General features: G+C 28.1%; 1 protein-coding gene across 7 annotated transcripts in view; it reads right to left on the bottom strand.

Annotated features, from left to right (window-relative positions):
• Window positions 1-20,560, bottom strand: part of LOC111043114 (glucose transporter type 1) — a 41,526-nt gene that overhangs the window by 4,274 nt on the left and 16,692 nt on the right. For 2 of the 7 annotated variants that reach the window (XM_022327950.1, XM_022327944.1), the window contains exons 3-14: window positions 13,492-13,867; window positions 9,911-10,006; window positions 9,683-9,843; window positions 7,925-8,049; window positions 7,658-7,828; window positions 7,460-7,567; window positions 5,930-6,117; window positions 5,628-5,840; window positions 2,350-2,574; window positions 2,098-2,234; window positions 1,956-1,988; window positions 1,113-1,210 (exon numbers count right to left, since the gene is read on the bottom strand). In XM_022327950.1, the coding sequence (XP_022183642.1) occupies window positions 1,113-1,210; window positions 1,956-1,988; window positions 2,098-2,234; window positions 2,350-2,574; window positions 5,628-5,840; window positions 5,930-6,117; window positions 7,460-7,567; window positions 7,658-7,828; window positions 7,925-8,049; window positions 9,683-9,843; window positions 9,911-10,006; window positions 13,492-13,860 (1,924 nt within the window). In that variant the 5' untranslated portion in view covers window positions 13,861-13,867. Of the gene's footprint in view, window positions 1-1,112; window positions 1,211-1,378; window positions 1,583-1,955; window positions 1,989-2,097; window positions 2,235-2,349; window positions 2,575-5,627; window positions 5,841-5,929; window positions 6,118-7,459; window positions 7,568-7,657; window positions 7,829-7,924; window positions 8,050-9,682; window positions 9,844-9,910; window positions 10,007-13,491; window positions 13,868-20,560 lie in introns of those variants that run through there. The other 5 variants (XM_022327945.1, XM_022327946.1, XM_022327948.1 and 2 more) reach the window with 5 other exon arrangements.

The raw sequence follows: 20,560 nt of genomic DNA, 5'->3' as shown, positions 1-20,560 counted from the left end.
GCCCCTCCCGGAGCTTGGTGGCAAGACCTTCCCTCGAGATTAATCATTTTTTGAAATCGCACTTTTTTATGTTGATATTTTAGGTTACATAAAACCTTTAGAGTTTTCTCACCAGGGTTTTCTGTGACATATCATGACTCATAAGATAAAATTACATTAGTAATTACAACATAAGTACTAAATAATGTACAGTACCGTCAGTACGTTTCCTACATCTCCATCACATTTTCCCATACTTAATAAGGTATCCAATTTTTGGCTCATTAGACTATTTTTAGAGAAAAACTCTTTGACGGTTAATTAAAAAAAAATGAGTCATACAGCAGCACTATATGCTAATAGGATACCTAACCACGAATAGTGGACGTCTGCTTATACTCTATAATATTCATATTATAATAAACATAAACTTTAGAATCAATAAGCACGAAGGGAAAATGTATAGTTTAAAAATAAACGATGATTTTAATTAAATAAAATACCTATCTACTTACATTAAATACTTTAAAGATTTTGAGTTATGGTAATAATAATATAAATTGTAAGTATCTAGGTATCTGGTACTTACTACCTAGTACTTAAAATGAAAGTTTGTTCATTTATAAAAATTGCAAAACTAATGTAGGTTGGTATATAATACATAATATACATAATATATTATAACGGGAATTTTTTAATATTTATTTTTTGGAACAAACAGTTAGTATTTTTTAATTGTCATTAAAATAATAGGTATACCTATACTTTAATGAAGACATTTAGTTAAAATATTACTTGTATGTAATTATGAAATATTGATACCTTGTATGTACTTACATAAATAATAAGAAACATGCAACATTACCCAAAAAAATGTATAAAAAGCATAGACAAGAAATCAACGAGATATTTATATATATATTAAGCAAATATTCTATGTTTCGCAGGATTTTGGGTTATGACTAAGCTAATGAAAAACGAGAAGTTATTTTGTAGGTGTATAAATAAAATACGCGTTATCACTTATAATAGCACTACTAATATGGTTTTATATAAATTCTCACCAAAAATTAAAATGTAAGAAAAGTGTATGTAGATAAATATATAAAAAAAAAAGAACCGATTGAGCTTACATGAGTCTGGCAAAGGTTTCTCCTCAGCCACCATTAATGATGCCCTTTCGGAGGGCGGTAAATGCTCGTCTAACGCGTTTGAATAGTTTAACATACTCCTGTGAACAATGTTTAATACTCGATATTTGTTTTTGTTTCCATTTAAGTACGTAGTAATTCTGCTGTTTGGTATAAAATATTAGTGGTAGGTATATCAATATAAAATAAATCAATGTTGAATAAAGTAAAAAAATAATATAATGATGTACAAAAGAAAAAAATACATAAAATAACTTTTGATGAAGTCTAGCGTCTTAAATAAATAAATAATACTAAACAATAATAAAAATAATAATTATTAAACATAATATTTAATATGTTATTGTATGTTGGGAGTATAAGAAGCGTATTTATCCGTGTCTAACGGTGTGTCCTCTGGTTTCACTAAGGTGATCGTAGACGTGGTTTTACTAGCCTCGATCTCTACCAAACTGAAAATATATTTAAAAAAATAATAATAACGAACAACTCAAAATAAATATATCTAATAATAATGAAAAATAATAACACATGCATTAATGAACTAAAGAATAGTCACGTTAGTGTATGCAAAGCTTCAATACCTTTTTTGTCATATTTTATTAGAAGAATATATATAATAGAGTAAAAGTGCATTTTTATAAGTTAATATAAGTATCACAAAATATTTTATCAGTGAAGAAACAATATCGTCATAATTTTTATGTAAATACTATAGGGCGTAAACACGAGCAAAAAATAAAACGAATTTAAATTTAAAATTAATTAAATAAATACATAAATATTTTAACTTAAACTTTAAGATCTTTCGGCTCATGCACTTACCCGTATAAGCGACTTGATTCCAAGACGCTTCCTCTGTGTTAGCAGTGGAAAAAATTATGTGTTAAAATTGTTTTGACAAGAATATTATTATAATACCAAATACCTAACTATAGATAATTATGATTTCTAAAGAACATCTCACCTGCCGTTTTGCCGAAATAGAGCTAATATCTCTTCGAACGTTTTGTTTTTGGTCTCTGGCACTTTTTTATAAGTAAATATCCAGAATATTGCCAGCAATACGCTGAACGGTAGGAATGTATAATTATCCAATGCAGTCTAAAACAAATAAAAACAATTATGAATTGATTGTAATATCAAATTAACGACAATTATTATTACAGTTAAGACAATTTAAAACTTTGTTAGTTTAAAATATTATAAATTAGCTAACCTTTAAAGGTTGGAAGCCAATGCCGACGGCGAAGTTGGCCACCCAATTTATGAGCACGGCGATGGACATAGCCGCAGGCCGAGGACCCTGACTGAAGAGCTCCGCAGTGATCATCCAAGGTATGGAGCCAGGACCAACAGCAAAGAATACGACAAAACCAAGTATGGAAACGACAGCTAAGTACGACATCCAGTCGATCATTTCCTGCACAAAACCGAAAAACTCCTAAGGGACGCTAGTAGCTGGTTCAACGTCCCAAGCCAATATTCTCAGTCATAATAAATCAAAAACGATAAATACTTTTAAATAATAAAAATTAACAAAACGTTAAAAAAATGACTTCAAGAACCTTGGCTGGAACGATGTAATTGTAGAAAAAACAATAATGATAAAAAGCTTAATTGCAAACATAAAATAACTGCAAACTTAGAAATAATATTTAAAACTAATGTATAAATATGTTACCTAGCTAATCTGCTAAATTAAAATAATTACATTAGAAAAAATAGTTTTGGACCCATACAATTGTAACTAAAATATCAACCACAAATACTTTTACTTATAAGTACAATTAGTTGTGAAAAACTTACAAAGAACAAATCATAAATGTAATAGGTACCTTGTTCAACATAAATAATTTGTGATATAGGATTGATAGTCAGTTACCTGTTACCTATATCGGTAAAATAATATGTAGAGAGTGCATGAAATAATTTATGTTGCCTCTATTTTATTCTTTATGTATTTTTTGAAATATTTCGTTTTATTTAGGTACTAGTGTACTACTGTTGCACTAAGTACTAATGTTCCTAATTTTTAGAACATAATATATGGTTTTAAATTAATATTTTAAAATGATGTTGTATACTAATATTTATTGAATTTTGCAACATCTATTATTATGATTGATGTGTTTTAATATTTATTCATTAACTAGATACTCTATAAAGTTATAAACCATATTATGTATATTTTAAACAAATATCATAAAAAGTTACATTAGAGCTAGGATTATATGCAAATTTGTAATTAATTAAGTTTGGGAAAATAATTTGAAACACTAAAAAAAAGGGTAAGTGGATAATGCTCTGTTGTACATTAGGTGTCTAGAGAGTCTTGAGTCATTGTAATGGACATTTAAAATTGAATTCAATGACATACAATTGTTGTACAGGGACGTACAACGATTCTAAGCGAAGTCAGCCTATAATATTACTAAGTATATTTTATGATATAATTGTGATTAAAGTAATTTATTTTGCTATCGGACATTACTGCATTAGATCTACCGAAAAAGTTGCATTTAAAAATGTCATTGTGTGTATAAAATTTAAAAATATACTCTAAAAGTTTCAAGTACCCACGAATAATATTTTTTAATTACTACAAAATAACTAAAACGTTATTTTTGGTTTTAATACCTTTGTAATTTCGTCCAAATTTAAACTTAAAATGCCTGCAAAAAATAGCTGTGTTTATATATTTGATAGATTTTTAGTCAGAGCATGAATATTTATGAGTATTCTTGTTTAAGATGTTTAATCTTTAGCTTAAAAAAATGAACATAAATAAAAATAAATAAATACATTTTTGAAATTTTGTAAAAATTTTAACTGTAAATGTTTATAAAAAAATTGTGATTATGTATCTTTAACACTTTTCAACAGCCCATCAGAAACATTGGATCGAATTTTAAAGCATTTTGACTCAATGAAAAAAACGTATCTACAATGCTTATAGAAAAAAAATTAATCAAAATGGAAATGTGAAATTTTTCGGCACGTTCATTTATTGAAAATGTCATAATATATCTTTGTCTATAAATAACTCGAAGCCTCAAAACAGTAGTTTAATTTCATAATATTTTGAAAATTTGATAAAAATGTCAAGTATGTATGTTCAGTCATTCGTTTTTGAATTACAACAAAATAAGAAAATCGTTAATTTAACATCCAACATCAAAAAAAATTGACTTTCTTGTACTTTATTTTTTGAATTTAATGTAGAAAGAGTTAGATATAAAGATATATTTTTTTCTGAATTTCAAACTCTAAATAATTTCAAATTTTTATGATTTTGTCAAAATTCTAAATTTAGACTCTCGTAAAAAATTATTATGGATTTAAGTTAAACTTTTTTTTTTAAATTTCCACTAACAACAACTAATGAAGAGCATTGTATCACATTTTTATCGACAATAATTTTAAATAAACCAATACAAATCGACATTTTCTTATGCCTATAAATAGGTAGTTCAAAAATAGTCAAAATATTTTTTGGTGTATAGAAAATGCTAATACAAACATTTGCTGAACATTTCATGTGTATAAAGTTTTTTTTTAAAATTACACAAAAAAAAAAATGATTTTTTCGAAAACTTGTTTTGACCCCCCAAAGTACCAACTAGATTCATTTTTCTATCAATTAATATGTTAAAATAGAAAATCGAAGCATTTTTACCACCATAAAAGGTGACCCAGACACAATAAAAAAAAACCACACATCATTGTAAAATCAATACATTCATCGCTCTGCTAAGAATCTAAAAGTAAAATAAAATAAGTCACATAATAAGCAGCAACAAAATAAATAATTATGCATGCCTTAATCTAAATAAAATTAAGTATTGGCTATTGAGTATGCCTATACCATATTGATTATTTTACTTATATTTGTCGACAAACCTATATATAGTGTTTCTAGCCTTTAGGAATATATCATGATGTATTGATTGGTAACTCATGTTAAAATTATTGGAAATTGATTAAATTGTATATGAATAAATTATTTTGAACAAAAATGTATGAATAAATAATAATTTATATTCTTTAGATGCACGCGACGACCATAAATCAATTGTATGTACATTGATTTGTATATAGGTACATTTATTTTCTTAACAATTATCACAACTAGTCTAAATTGAATTAAATTTTGATAATGAAAATTTTATAACGTTTTATCAGAATTCTAAGAGCCTGAAAATGTTTTATAATTATAATCGTAACTTATTTTATAGTCTAAACATTGTTAAGGTGTATCTACAACTTGACGCTTTAGAACTAAATGTTGATTAATTAGTCATATTGCGTTGCAAAATGGACGAAATTTCTATTACATTAATAATTTCCAATATTCTCAATTATTGCTTCGTGTTTTATACAATTTATATATATCGGATATATACATTTATATATTATCAGCTTCTTTATTCCGAATCTCACAGACTACATTCCTCGTTAAATTTGATGTTATTTGATAAGGTCTTAACAACTTACCGTGATTAACAACGATATCGTAATGAATATTGAGAATATAAACATTCCACCCAGACCGTAAAGATGTAATGTCCTTCGACCAGTTTTATCCATCAATGGCATGGTCACCAGCGTCATATTCACCATAATTACACCAATCCCTATTGTTACGAATTTAGCTACGTTCTCGGCCAAACCAGCAGTTATGAACAGACTAGTTGAATAGTAAAACACCTGGACAAAATCATATGAAAAATTAAAATCTATCCTATGTAGGTGACAATAATATTCTATAATATGTTTTATAACATAATAATACTCACGGCATTTATGCCAGACAACTGTTGCGACAACTGCATGACTACACTAATGATAAGTGGTTGTCTTAGGGTGGGTGAGCATACTAATTCCATCATGGATATCGTAGCTTCAGACTGTTGAGCACGTTCTTCAGCACGCATTTCTTCAATGTCTTCTTCAATCTGATTGGTTGCACGTAACCTCCTCAGAGCTAAAAGAAAGATAGGATATTGTAAATGATTTTCGTAATAACGAGAGGAACAATTTTAGAAAGGCAATGCTAATTTTAAAAAAACTGATTATTTGGTTTTACGGTTAAGCACTATATATAATCAGAAATATTATTTGATTTAGAAGTTAAGGTATAAAATTTAGTTTAATTTTCGATCTATATAATGAATGCCCAATTAAAAAAATAATATTATAAATCAAATTAGGTAGGTATACAAATTAGGTATAGTATCGTATTGGTACATTTAGTTAGTTTATTAAATAAATATAGTAATAGATAATAGGTTACTAATATATATAGGTACTACATTATTAGGTACACGAATTTGTTATTTTATACCAACTTTAGGGTAGGTATAAATCAGTGGAGTAATTATAAAATATCTTTTGAACTGAGAATTGGGATATAAGTTTTTATTATCACATTAATATGGGAGGCTATGACCTTCCATACCCCATTTTGATGACCCAATCGTATCTACAAATCAAACGCTCATCTATACTATTTTAAACTATAATAGTAGCTAATAGTAAAGTTAAAGCTTAATGTTATCAAAATAAGTGGATTTGACCAACAAGTAACGACTAATATGTAAATAATAGTCAAATTATTATCATGCTTCTGCATGAACTGTTCAGTTTTTAAGTGTGTAGACTGTAGATCAGTGGCGTAGCCAGGATTTTTTTTTTTGAAAATGTGTTTGCGCAGAGCTGTTTGCGAACGAACAAATTTTTATGGATATTTATAGAAAAAAACTAAAAAATATTTTTCATACGTCTTTAAATACCTTTAAAATGAGTTAAAATATTTTGAAAATGATAAAATAAACAATCGGTTTTACGAAAAAATGCCCATTTTTCTTTAATTAATTTTTGTTTCTGAATAGTTCTCAGGATTTTCAATTTTAAAAAGTACAATCTAGAATCAATTTTCTATCAAAAGCCATCCTCGACATTGAAAATCGTATAAAATAGTAAAATTATACAGACGCAAAATACAATTTAAAAACACCGTTATAACAATGCATTCATCACTCTCAGAATCTAAAAGCTCTATATACTCTCTCCCCCCATGAATAAGACACTGACCTGGGACTTCCCCACATCCACTTGTATAAGTTTAGTTTATTTATCTTATATAAATAATTTTCTATTACAAATGCCACAAAATCAATTCATAGATAACAATTTAGTAGTACACATTTTGATTGGGTGAGATGGAAAATATTAAATTTATATATATGATAGTTTTCTAGTTGTACAGTCAGCTTTAGTATTAAACTTTTTAGTAGTATTGAACTTGTTTACAACTATTAACTTACCTTTTCTTGCTTCTTCTTCCCATTGTTTGGTTATCAACAGATACCTCGGCGATTCAGGACATACAGGTAGTAAAATTAATTGTAATATGGCAGGGCATATAGCTAATCCTGGAAATGAAATAAAAGGCGAATAATGTTAAAGTTAAAATGTTAAAATTATAATCGAGATAAGTGTATATTTTGTAATGGAAACCCCACCTAATAATAAAGGCCAGCCTTCTTCTGTACCCAAAATTTGTTCTATACCCAATATCTGGGATATGAGCAGTCCAGTGGTCACGGCTAACTGATTGACAGTGCCGAGGCCACCTCGTAGGTTGAGCGGCGCTATTTCTGATATATACATTGGCACGAGTGATGTATTCAAACCTGAATATGGGAAAGTTTAATAAAAATAATAACATATGATTGTATCCTCATTATAATAATACATCGTGTATAATAAATATTTAATCATGTTCATACCACAGTTGACTCCTATAATGAATCGGCCAATAAATAGAACTTCATAGGAATTGAAGTACTTGGTGAGACCCATTAAGCAAGCGCCACCAATGCCAACAAAACTATTCAGCAGTAAACCTCCTTTTCTATAGTCGGTATTAATAACAATGATAATAGTAATTATTATAATAATAAGTTTACTCAGTAAAAATAAAATTACAAACTTAAATCGTTTAAGTAAAACTATAAATTATACAGGTACTTAACTATTTTATAATTTCTATAAATTTAAGATTTACCTAAATGTACATAATATTCAATTAACAAAAAAAAATGTATTCAATTTCGAAATAATGAAATTATTACCAACAATGCTTCCCTGATAAATAAATAAAGTCAAGTTTCAAATTATTGTTATAACTACAATATGTTATAAAAATATACATTGGGAAACAATATTGCTATACATATTTTAAAATTAGAATCTAGAACTATTTTAAATAAGTAAAATAATATGAACAGCTAGCCATAAATAATTTTTCTTTGTTATGTTGAATTAGAGGCCATTTAATAATCTGTTGTCCTTGAATAAGACTTGACAGCATAGAAGGCATATAATTGAACCTTGTTTATTGTTTCCATTTTGAATAACAAGAACGTAATAGGTACGCATGTGTTTGAAACACAGGGTGTTAGGATAGTAAGTATATTATAATATTATTTATCAAATTAAGATCATAATTAGTTCTATATAACATTCAAAACTATCATCATTTTATTCCATACTAAATAAACATCTAAGCCTTAATAGCTAATTGTTTTAAAGTAATTCCATAATAGACAATTAAAAACATTAATTTATAAACAGATATATATATATATATATAGAGAGAGATATGAAAAAATAATGAAACAATCACGGAACTCATATTTTATTAAAATACAAAAACCACCAATATTTTTTTTTTAAAAACCGCCAACCTTCAATGGATTTATAGCTTATACAATATGTTGGGATTTTAAGTAAAATTATTGTAAAATATACGATAAATGGTTTTAGTGGAATTTTTCATAAAACTATTAAATTTTATTAAATATCTTGTTGATGGTTAAAATTTTTAATTTGAAAATGTGTTTGTAATTAGTTAAAATTATAGTACTACACATTAACTAGAAATCTTATGTTTTGTGTGTATAAGTGTGTACTATATATTAGGATTGAACTAGCCTATCAGACAATGGTAAATCTCACTTTGGCCGAGATAAAAACGAGTAAGACACAAAGTAGGTAACAAATCCAGTCTAAAACAATATAATATGATTTAGATTTCTGTTAAGTTGTAAAATAGTGCCCGAGCGGAGAGGGCTTGGTAATAAGCCGTCAGGAGCCGTTGTGCGCTATCTAGGTGCCTGTGATAAGCTGTTAGAGGGTTCAGTAAGGCGTAGGGGTCGGTAAAAAAATATTTCCTGGGCCGATTTTACAAGGTGGTCCAACCCTGATTTATATAATATTATTAGAGGTATTAAACTAAAATTGTAAAATCATTATAAAATGTAATTTATATACAAAACAATTATTGGTTATTAAAATGTAAATAAAAATCAACAAGTATTTAAATTAAGATCAGTGTGGATGTAACTGGAATTGTTATTTTATTGGGAACTACTTATGCTCAAAGTTGTTTGGGTATTAAACGCTTCATTTGAAAATAGTTGTAAAATGTTAATACTTTTTTTTCAAAATGTATAATAATTAAATACAATAATGTATAGACTGACCTGCCGAAACGGTTGGCGATGATGCCGCCGCTGAAGCCACCTAACATGCCACCGATGGCGAAAATGGACACTGCAAACGAGTAGAGTAACTCAGCTTGTCCGTGGTCCATATTTTCTTTATATCGATCTTCAAACACATCTTTGATGAACTTCTCTATATTCTAAAAGTATAAAAAGGTAAATTAGAATTATCCATTGTTGAATAATTAAATATTTATGCTTTTTTACCCCTTCGGGTGCATTTATCACTCCAGTATTGTAACCGAACTGAAGCATGCCCAGCATCGATGCCAAGATTGTATAGGACAAAAAGAACGTAAGTCCCTAAAAATTAAACAAAACCATAAATCAGCAAAATTATTTCACTACGAAATTCAAATAATGAAATATAAAGATTAAACTAGAATTATTTTTTCTAAAAAACCACAATATATTTTAAATACATTTTTCATGCTTTAAAATAAAACAGTGCATAAAACATTATTGAATATATTTAAGACAAAAAGACAATTAAGTAAATACTTAGTTAAATGTCATACAAAATAAATTCCCAAACCAGAATCATTAAGTTATACTATTTTAAAAAGGTTTCGCTAATAAGATAATTCAATCAATATAAAATAATACATGAAATATAATAACTGGGTACCCAAACAATATTATATAAACATTATGAACACACTTTTTTAAAATTACGTACTTATAAACGAAATGCTAACAAGCCAATGGTCACGCTATCGAGGCTTTTTTCTTAATATAAAAAAAAAAGAAAAAGAAATGCGTTTAAAAATATAATTCATTAGTAAAAATGAAATATGTATAAAATAATTAAAAAATGTACACAGTACACATGCATAATAATATATAACTTAAATTTAAAAACTATATTTTGTTTAACTAAATTTGTGAGCAATTTTAAGTGTTTGAAACATATATTCAATTAATTAAAAATACGTAAGGGTATATGTATTATTTGCACTGTCGTAACTCCGATTTCAATGCCTACTTTAAATTTGCATGATAACTATTATTGTTTTCTGAATTATCATGATTGCAATAATATTTACTACAATAAGAAATAATTTTGAAGCATTATAATATATGTAATGACTATGGACAAGTGTATAATTTTACTACTATAGTATAGGTAACTTTTATATGTCATAGATTTTTGCTATATTACAATATTAAATTTTACAAGACTAAGTGTTTGAAGCTGTATAGAAACCTACTGATATTAAGCAATATAGTTAACATATTCACGTCAAGCACATTCCCTAAATATCTTTGTCTAAAATACATATAAATCGCGTCTAAGGGATTGTTCACGTGTATAATAAATAATAATAATGATAACAGTCACACATGGTATAGAGCTAGGTATAAGGTATACCTACAAAATTTATTTAATAAGCAGAAAAAAGTTGTGCGTTTTGCCTCAATCGCAATTATTAATTTTTGTGTTTTATTTTGAATAAGTTTAATAGGTGTAAGTAAACACACGGAAAAGTGATAGTTAAACACATTATTATTAATCATCATGCAAAATTCCATCTACTGGCCCTGAAAATAGTGACGAAAATTAATTAAAAAACTTCTACTAAACTCTCTTTTAGGTTCGCTCCTGTTCCGAAAATTTCAAGGAACCCTCGGAGCACAAGGTAAACAATAATTGTGTTATGATACAACGAGTTTATTAATGGTATGGGAAACGAACAAAATATTTCGTCATAATAATTTCTCTCTCTGTTTGTATAGTGGTTCGTGATTTAGCACAATTATGTAAAATGAAATAAAGAGTTTGTGATCTTCGTTTAGTCATGTATAAGGTAAAATATTATGTTTTTTCTTTTGCATAATGTCATATTATAATAGTATTATACAACTGTTGAAAAAGTGATATCAAAATGCTTTAGGTACCTACTCTTACACAAGTATACCGCAATTATACTCAATATGAAATTTGATTGATAAAATAATTGTAAAAATAAGAGGTGATTAGGCAAATAGGTACAGAATTTACTGAGGCCGAAAAACAATAAATACCTAATATTTGACGTAGAAAATATTATAGATATCAAACGTACAACAATCGTTTAATTTCTTCGATGAAACCAATTTAAATGTGTAGCTTATCTACCTATATTCTATACTGTAGCTACTGTACGCTCATTCAGTTAAGACATGCAATACAGAAACCTCCAAGTTTGGATATACCTAACATTCTATAGGTATACTGTTATATGATAATGATATTATGGTCATCATAGTAAGCTTTTGCAGCAGATGCATGCTCATTTAAAAATGTATTTAAATCTAAATTGAAATGAAATTCAAAGTTTTTTTGTTATTTAACTATGTGTAGGTACTAAGTATAGTAGGTTCATGATAATTAGATTTGGAAATACTTGAGGCTATGATAAAATGAAAAATTATAGTAATTTAAATTTATTTATTAATATCTTATGATTTGTAAAAATGTTGTGAGTATAATAAGCACTGAATTAAATATTACATATACCTACATTCTATATTTTAGAAAACCATTTTTAAGGGTTATTATCTGTTTAATCTAAATTAACCTAACCTTAATATAATATGTATAATAATAACTCAGAACCTACCAGTTCGAATTTTGATTTAGATACATCAACATTTAATATTTTCAAATAAAAACATCTGATTAATAATCTTCAGTAAAAAAGGTTTGCCAAGTATTTGCAAATATGGTGCTAAAATATATTTAACAGTTAACAATTCCAGAAATCAGAATTTGAATAAATTAATTACTTAAGGAAACAATGAGGATGAGCATTCTTGGTGAATCACCCTGTATACTAAATATTATATTAGTGAGTTGGTCACGCACTACGAGATTGTTTCCGAGGGATTACGAAACCTAACGCGATTTTTGTTTTTGTTTGTCTCTAATCTCGCATTCAGCTTGTACAGGAATAGGATATATATTATAATATAATGCTGCATGTGTACACGGTGCGCATATTATATTATATAGGTACCTTCAATTATTAAAAAGACCCTTCCCACTCCCATAGGTTGTACGCACTCATTACCCATTATACAGGATTATTTAGATATCTTTTCTTGATTGTTTTCGGCAACAGAATTATTATAGGTACCTACCCGTTGTATTAATCATTATTATTATTTCAATACTTCGCTTGTTTCTAAATAATTAAACACTAATAATTGGCACAATTTACAAAAATCATGCTCATAAACCAATTTTCTGGATGATATTCATAGAGATGGGTTGATATAATATTTCCAATTTTGTCTTCGAATCATGATACAAAACTTTCTAACACTTAGCTTGAAAAAAATGCTTATTCCTTATACATATTCAATATATTTAATATATTGATACATAATACATATAGGTAAGCACCTAAATAGTAATTTCAAATACTCTATGGGACATAGATATATTGAACAATATATTTTATACACAAGTACTCATATGTTCGTACCTGCCTATTTATTGTTTAATTTATGGCTATACTTGACTGCACTAACTGAGTCACTATTCAAAGATACATAACTACTATACGCATACTAACTAATTTTTAACTGCACATAATTATAATACTACTGGCGACTGCTAACACAGAGTTAGAGCATTTACTCACAAAGGACGACTATAACAAAATAAAAAAAAAGAGGATATTGCACACACAAACACCAAACGCGTTCTGTGGGATTTGGCGGGCACGTGACGAACTGTCATGCAATTTTCGTAGCGCGCGCCCGGGGGCTTGTTGCGGGGTGATGGGTTTGGGGTTAGGGACCTGTTCGAGCAGCCTGAGCTTCCTGCGGTGAGACTGCAGCTCCAGACGGTCCACGTACTCCCTGAGCTCCTCGATCTCCTCCTTGACCTGTTGCACCGTGTCCAGTTCGTTCTTGATGGCCACCATGTCGCGCTTCACCTCGGTCACCTCCGATTGGCACGACTCCAGCGACCTGGTGAGCTCGTGCAGCTGCGACCGGATCTCGGACAGCGCGACGCTGGTTTCCACGTGGCCGCGGTGCTCGGTGCCGTAGTAGGCGGCGGCCGGACTTGGTGACACGCCACGCGACTGCAGCTCGTCCAGCCGAGTCGTCAGGTTGGCGCTCATGTCCGTCACCTGGTGTTGCAAGCTGCGCAAACCATCCACCATGTATGAGCTATACACACACAAGAAGGGCACGTGCACATCGTTATCCGATACTGACATTGGAACAAGCGGTACAGCCAACGCATTATTATAATAATATATCATATACAATAATATAATATGCTTATATGCACACGCTACTTATACATTTTATATTATATAAGTGGATATGAATGGTATACTGTAGTGTTCGGAAAGAACGCGTTCATTGGGTCCACGATATTCATTTTTTTTTTTTACTTATTTATTATTTCTAGTCAATTTCCAACGTTTAAATATTGTTTTTAGGTATCTATAAAGGTTTTAAAATTTTTTTTTTTTGATTTCGTGAAATTACGCTGTTAATTGTTAATGCATTGTTGTTATTAAATTAAACTAATCATTTTTTAATTATAAAAGTAGAATACGTGAACAATGAACAACTAGATATGATTACGTTGATTTTATTTTATGAACGTTCCGAACACTGCGTAGGTACTACATAGTCTATAATATATATATAATCATAATATAATATATAGGTAAATATTGTTTAGGATAATCGATCGATATATTTATATAGGTATATGTACCTATTATATATTAATCGGAATACAGTTCTACGTACTATTATCTATTTCCGATTTTACGTCTTTTATTACTATACGCCGTGTTGATTATACCTAACAAATAGTATGATGAAAGCCGGAAGGTGCAATAATATATACCATATACGTATGATATATAGTTTAGGTATACACTATACATATATAGATATGTATAAGTACAATGAATTATTATTTTGCAACGCTATACATTTTTAAGATCTACACGTACCTATGTGAAATGTATTATAAATCATCTATGATTTATCATTAAGAATACTCCAAACGGAAGTTATACCAATAATTTCTTGTCTGATGTTATTTTACCGCGCTTGTGTATCATCAATATACAATATAAAATAAATCCAATGCTTGACAGACCTCAAACTAACTGGTTATTCTTTTCAACAACCACAAAGTAAGTAGTGCCTTACTATTTTTAAACAATACGCATTCACCTATTCCTACTATATACTATATAGGTAAATACCTAGGCTTATATATTTTAGATCTCAACTGTTTACAACATTGTAGTTCTGAGTCTAGACAATCGGAATTGAACGTAACCCATGAATATTGCCCCAATCTCTTTTGACCAGCTATTGTAGTAGTACGAGGTTGCATTTTATGCCGACCATAAATTTCTAATTCCAAACTAATTATTATATATTATACTTGAACAACAATTCGTACTCAGCATGTTAACGCGTTAATTACAACGACCTGACACCTGTAGATGTTTATTCGGTAGCGCCGGTATGCAAAATCCATTTGATTCTACTTGAAACACACAAGTAAAATGTTGGGACTGATTTACTGGCTATTTATCAAATACATATATATAATATATATATGACTTGAATACCACAGTATTGTGCTCACTATAATTTCACAACACGAATATTTTACATCGTATATATTTTGATACTTAAGTATTAAGTAGGTACCTTTTTTTTCTTTGTGGCATCATTACACGGGAGCAGAACTGTTTTTACACATGGCTTAACCCCCAAAGGTACACGTACCTATATTTTATTATAATCACATATCAAATTTTATTATTTATCATAATAATCAAACGTTTGTTTCATGATAATTTATTTTTACTTTTGTTTTTGTATTATACAATATTATACACAGTGTTGTCAAAACACAAATCGATTAAATGTTTGGAGCTTTTAATATATTCATATAAATATTATAATAAGCATTATCATAAAGATATGTCAAATTGGAAAAATTTAATAATTAATAAAAATACTAACTAAAAATTTTTTTTTTAAAGAATAAATCACTTTTGTAAATACAAATAAAAATAAAAATCTATCCAGGAATACTATTAACAATAACAACAGGCATATTAGTGTTTAAGCTGGACGTTAAAACGTTTCCCAGTCGTACTCCCGCATTCATCTTACTTAAAAGACTATCTTTCTCACTTCCTTATCTTTCTTTATTTTTAAGTTCACCCAGATAGAGTTTAAATAGAGTTTAAATAAAATTAACGATGTTTAGAAAATAGTTATTAGTGTGTAGAATGATTACCTGCACAAAAGATGTTTATAATTATAGTCTTGTCACCGACGTCCGAGTAAAAGTGTAGGTAAAACTCAATCAAATACTGCGGTGTAGAATTTCAATTATTAATATAGTCAAAATTATCCGTAATTTATTCCACATAATTATAGCTTTACTCCCAGTATAATAATAAAAATACTAATAATAATAGTATACGTATAGTGAATCTCCCTATTATGATGTATGAACGAATCGAACGATGAAAGTATACGTGCGGCCATTATATAAATACACCGTCGAGCGTCGGAGAACAAACTTTGGTTCTCACATTCTTGCTGTTGTGCTGAGTATTGTGTATAGTATATACCTACCTATTACACAGAATTATATTACATTAGTACTATAAATTATATTATTATTATACGCATATGTAGTATTAAACACTGTACCCTACGTATGTATTGCATGTCATATATTATTATATATGAATACGATGTGTGCATGTAACATTGTTTCGTATGTACGGCGCGTAAGAAGCGTACCTTTTGCTCGCAACGCATACAGCATCCAATATATACCTATATTGTAATCGTGTATTCCATGAGCAAACATCAGGCATTACCGGACGAAAACCATGCGGAAGTAATCCTATATAATATATATAATATATGTGTACGTAAAATACATACACACATAGTATATAGGTAAGATCGCGAAAGAGAGAACGCTCGAAATCACATCAGGGGCGCGTATGAGACAAACACACACTCACAAGTCACAACACACACGCTCTACGCAAGAAGAGTTATGGAGATGGATATAATTTATATGCCATATGGTACTGCGTGTGGCGCGGTTACAAGGGTATGATGTGTGTGCGTGTGATTGTATGTGTGTCGATGGTTCCGTTAAATACTTTTTAGTGTGTCATTTTATATTATGTACAAGGTGATCCGTTGAAAAGTGTCTATACACTCATTATTTCAAAACTTTTTCAAATGTTTTTTTTATATCATATCATGTCACTGCAAAATAACTTGAAATGTATTTTTAAAATTTTCTATTGTTATTGTTATCATTAATCATTCACATTCAACATTGATTGAAATTCTTATGAACACTATGTACAAAGTTTATACAAGCAGAATGGTATAGACCAGTATTTTTTGGGATATCCTGTGGCCTGTGCCACTCCAGTTCGCTCATCGAGACTTTATAAATACAAAATACTTATAGTTATAAACTATTATAACTGTAATAAGCTATTGCTTCGATATTTGATTTTTATAATTTATTTATCAAAATTGTAAGAAAAATACTCTTAATATGAAATTAAAAATGCATGTTGTAATAATTAAAGTATCATGAAAATTAGAAACAATAAAGATAAAAGAAAGTGAAAAATATATGTAATCGTTTCTCAAAAATATTTTATGACATCAAAATAGGTATCTATGTAAAACAATATATATGCTTACAAAAACGTTATTACTTGACGATATAATAAGAGTTAACTAATAAATAATCACCCTGCCCAAACCAAACAATACTGAGAATCGTTTTGTTTAATAACTTAATAATATCGTTTACATATAATTTATATAATAGATTATTACCAAATAAACATTTTAAATACGATTTCTTTTAGGACTTATTTATGTTTTATGTGCTGATAAATTAATTTTTAATAGCTTAATAGATTTTAGTTTAAATTTAATTCAACAACTTATGCTACAATTAAGTAATTTATTAATTATGTAAATAATACCTCTTATATCCTAATACCTATATAATATGATACATGTTATTTTTGTTCTATACACAACTGTTTTACATAGTGATAAAATAAACCTATTAAATCCAAAGAGTGTGCGTGCGCCATTATACTATTGTGTATATACTTTTTAAGTTGGTAATGATATTCATAAAAATAAAGAAAAATGAGTAAGAGGAAGTTTTTTTATAATTTTTTTTTTGTTTATAAAAGAGCTCTGTTGACAAAGTCAAACAGTTCAAAACTCTTGAACTTTTATAAAACTTTTACCATTGTCTTGTGGTGACACTTTTTCATTTTGTCTCCGGACGATTTAAAAATAAAAAAATTTCTCTCTATTTTTGTTCATCTTAGTAACCTCAAAAGTTATGCGGGACTTAAATAAAGAAAGGAACAAGTCTTTGGATTTCTTAACAAAAAGTGTCCGTCTGGTATTTCGATCGATGAAAGCAGCTTATGGGGGACGCTAACCGGATCGGAAAGGGTAACATAGGACGTCTTCTAAACAAGTAAAACATTCTTAACGTATAGTTACCTATTTGAAAACTTGCAGACTTAACAATATAAAGTAAGCGAGTTACAACTTTATATAAAACATTTTCGATGAATCCGTGACATAAATCATAAGTTTATTATACGTATAGAATTTTAACTCAATGAATTGTGTTTTTATTAAAAATTCGAAAGATCGTTACAGATTTGTAAAGTGTCTGATTAACTTTGGTACCTACCTACCTACCTACCTACCTACCTATTTGTAAATAAAATATTTAGACCAATAATATTATTTATTAGGTATGCATTTACAATACATTTAATCAAATATTTGGATAGTTGTATCATTTTTAATTTTAATTTATGCTTTCGATGCAACGACATAATAAATGTATAAAAATATACTATACAAACATAAATTAAGTACCTACTTGATAATTGAGTTTTCTAATTCTAATGACGGGTGAACAATCAACAGTCATATTTAATTCCACTTATTATGATTCATATTTGATTACATTTGCATGAAGATATATTTAAATCAATTTAAGCTATACTATAGTTTTATTGGAGATATATTTATTTTAATAATTTTCCATCTTAACTTATTAATAATATGCATATTTATTCATTTCATCATAATAAGCAACGGAGTGGAGCAATAATGCAACTGCAATGGGCTATGAGGCATCGAGGCCTACAACTGGCAACCGCAATCTGGCCTTCACATCAGAGATATTAGAGCCACGCGATTTAGAGTGCTTACTCACAAAGCCAAAGTTTTTTTTTGTAGTATTAAAATTATATTTTTCGTCTATGCTATTGAATAATAGGTAATTTTCTAAGAGAAATTTTAACTAGTACTAAATATTAGTACCACATAGTAGGTATATGTTTATACTATAAAACATATGAATATAAGTTAAGTAGTTATACGCGCAAGAGACGAGGGATAAAAGTTTAAGATCACTTACGTTTTGGTTTTGAACTATAGAATTAGAGAAACCATAGTCAATTTTAAACTATTTATCGATGTTTTTGTAAGGGTAATCATTATTTTAATTTTTAGAATGAGTAAAAAATCAGAAATGCACTTAAATATGCAATATTAATAAATAATAAGTATTAAATAATTATAAAAAATAATCATCATAATATTATTGTAAAAGTGCAATCAAAATAATAAGAAAATCTAACAAGATTTTAACATAACATTAAACATTAATACCTACTAATACTATAGGTACCTAATGACTAATAAGAAATGTAAATAAAATCTATACATTATTGTTACATAAACAGTTAAATGTAGATTGTGTTTATATTTATACCATATTATAATTTATCAAAAGAGTTTACTTAAGATTAAAAATATTATCATCAATTATTTAAAATGAAAATACTTATTTTTCTAGAAATAAACATATCCATAGTCACACGAGTTTAGTTAAAATAATAAATACATAAATAATTTATCATAATATTCCATAGGTATTATGATATTTTATAATAATATTTACAATGCCTAATTAATTCTTTTAAACATGCCAGCTAAATGTATCTATGACACTGTGCACTTGGTAATCTACTAAATAATTACAAAATTTAATTTGTTTTATTATCATCAAGTATATTAAGTCTAAAATAATTTTTTGACTAAAAAAAATCTTTTTAACATTAATTTAACACTTAAAATATTTATTGAATTCCATTAATTTATCGTATTTTATTAAAACTTTGCAAAAGTTATCTAGGTATAATTATTTAATTCTGTACTGTTCTAACAGTTATATTTATTTATAACTATCTGTTCCACTCGGTGTTACCCGTGCCAAGGATTATTATTATTCATATTATTTATATATTCGTAAATAAAATGTATAAACCTATCATTTATAACCATAAACACCCTCTAAAACTTGTGAAATCAATTGGCATAACTTTTTATTGAAAACATCCAGTAGTTTTTGAGTCTATTAACTTCAGATAAACCAACACGGCTTAAAAATATAGTAAATATCAAATATTAAAATTATTATTTAGTTTCCACTAATTTGCTACTATTATAATATGCAACCAACAGCAACTATTTATATAGTAAAATCACATTGAAAAAAGGCCTTTAAGTTTTTCCAACATTTTTACATTTTTTTAACAACATTTGAAATTTTCCTCCCCATTAAAAACTTCATTCGGAATATTATCATTTAAAAAAGAATCAGTCAAACCGGACCAACTGTTTTCAATTGGTGCGGTTACTAACGAACACCTAATCATTTACATAGTAAATTATATGATGAAAACTAGACAGTTTAGGCAACTTACTAGTTCC

Source organism: Myzus persicae, unplaced genomic scaffold (genome assembly GCF_001856785.1).
Source record: "Myzus persicae strain clone G006 unplaced genomic scaffold, MPER_G0061.0, whole genome shotgun sequence".
In the NCBI taxonomy this organism is placed as follows: domain Eukaryota; kingdom Metazoa; phylum Arthropoda; class Insecta; order Hemiptera; family Aphididae; genus Myzus; species Myzus persicae.
Note: the sequence above shows the minus strand (reverse complement) of the source record. Positions and strands in the feature narration are given on the sequence as shown.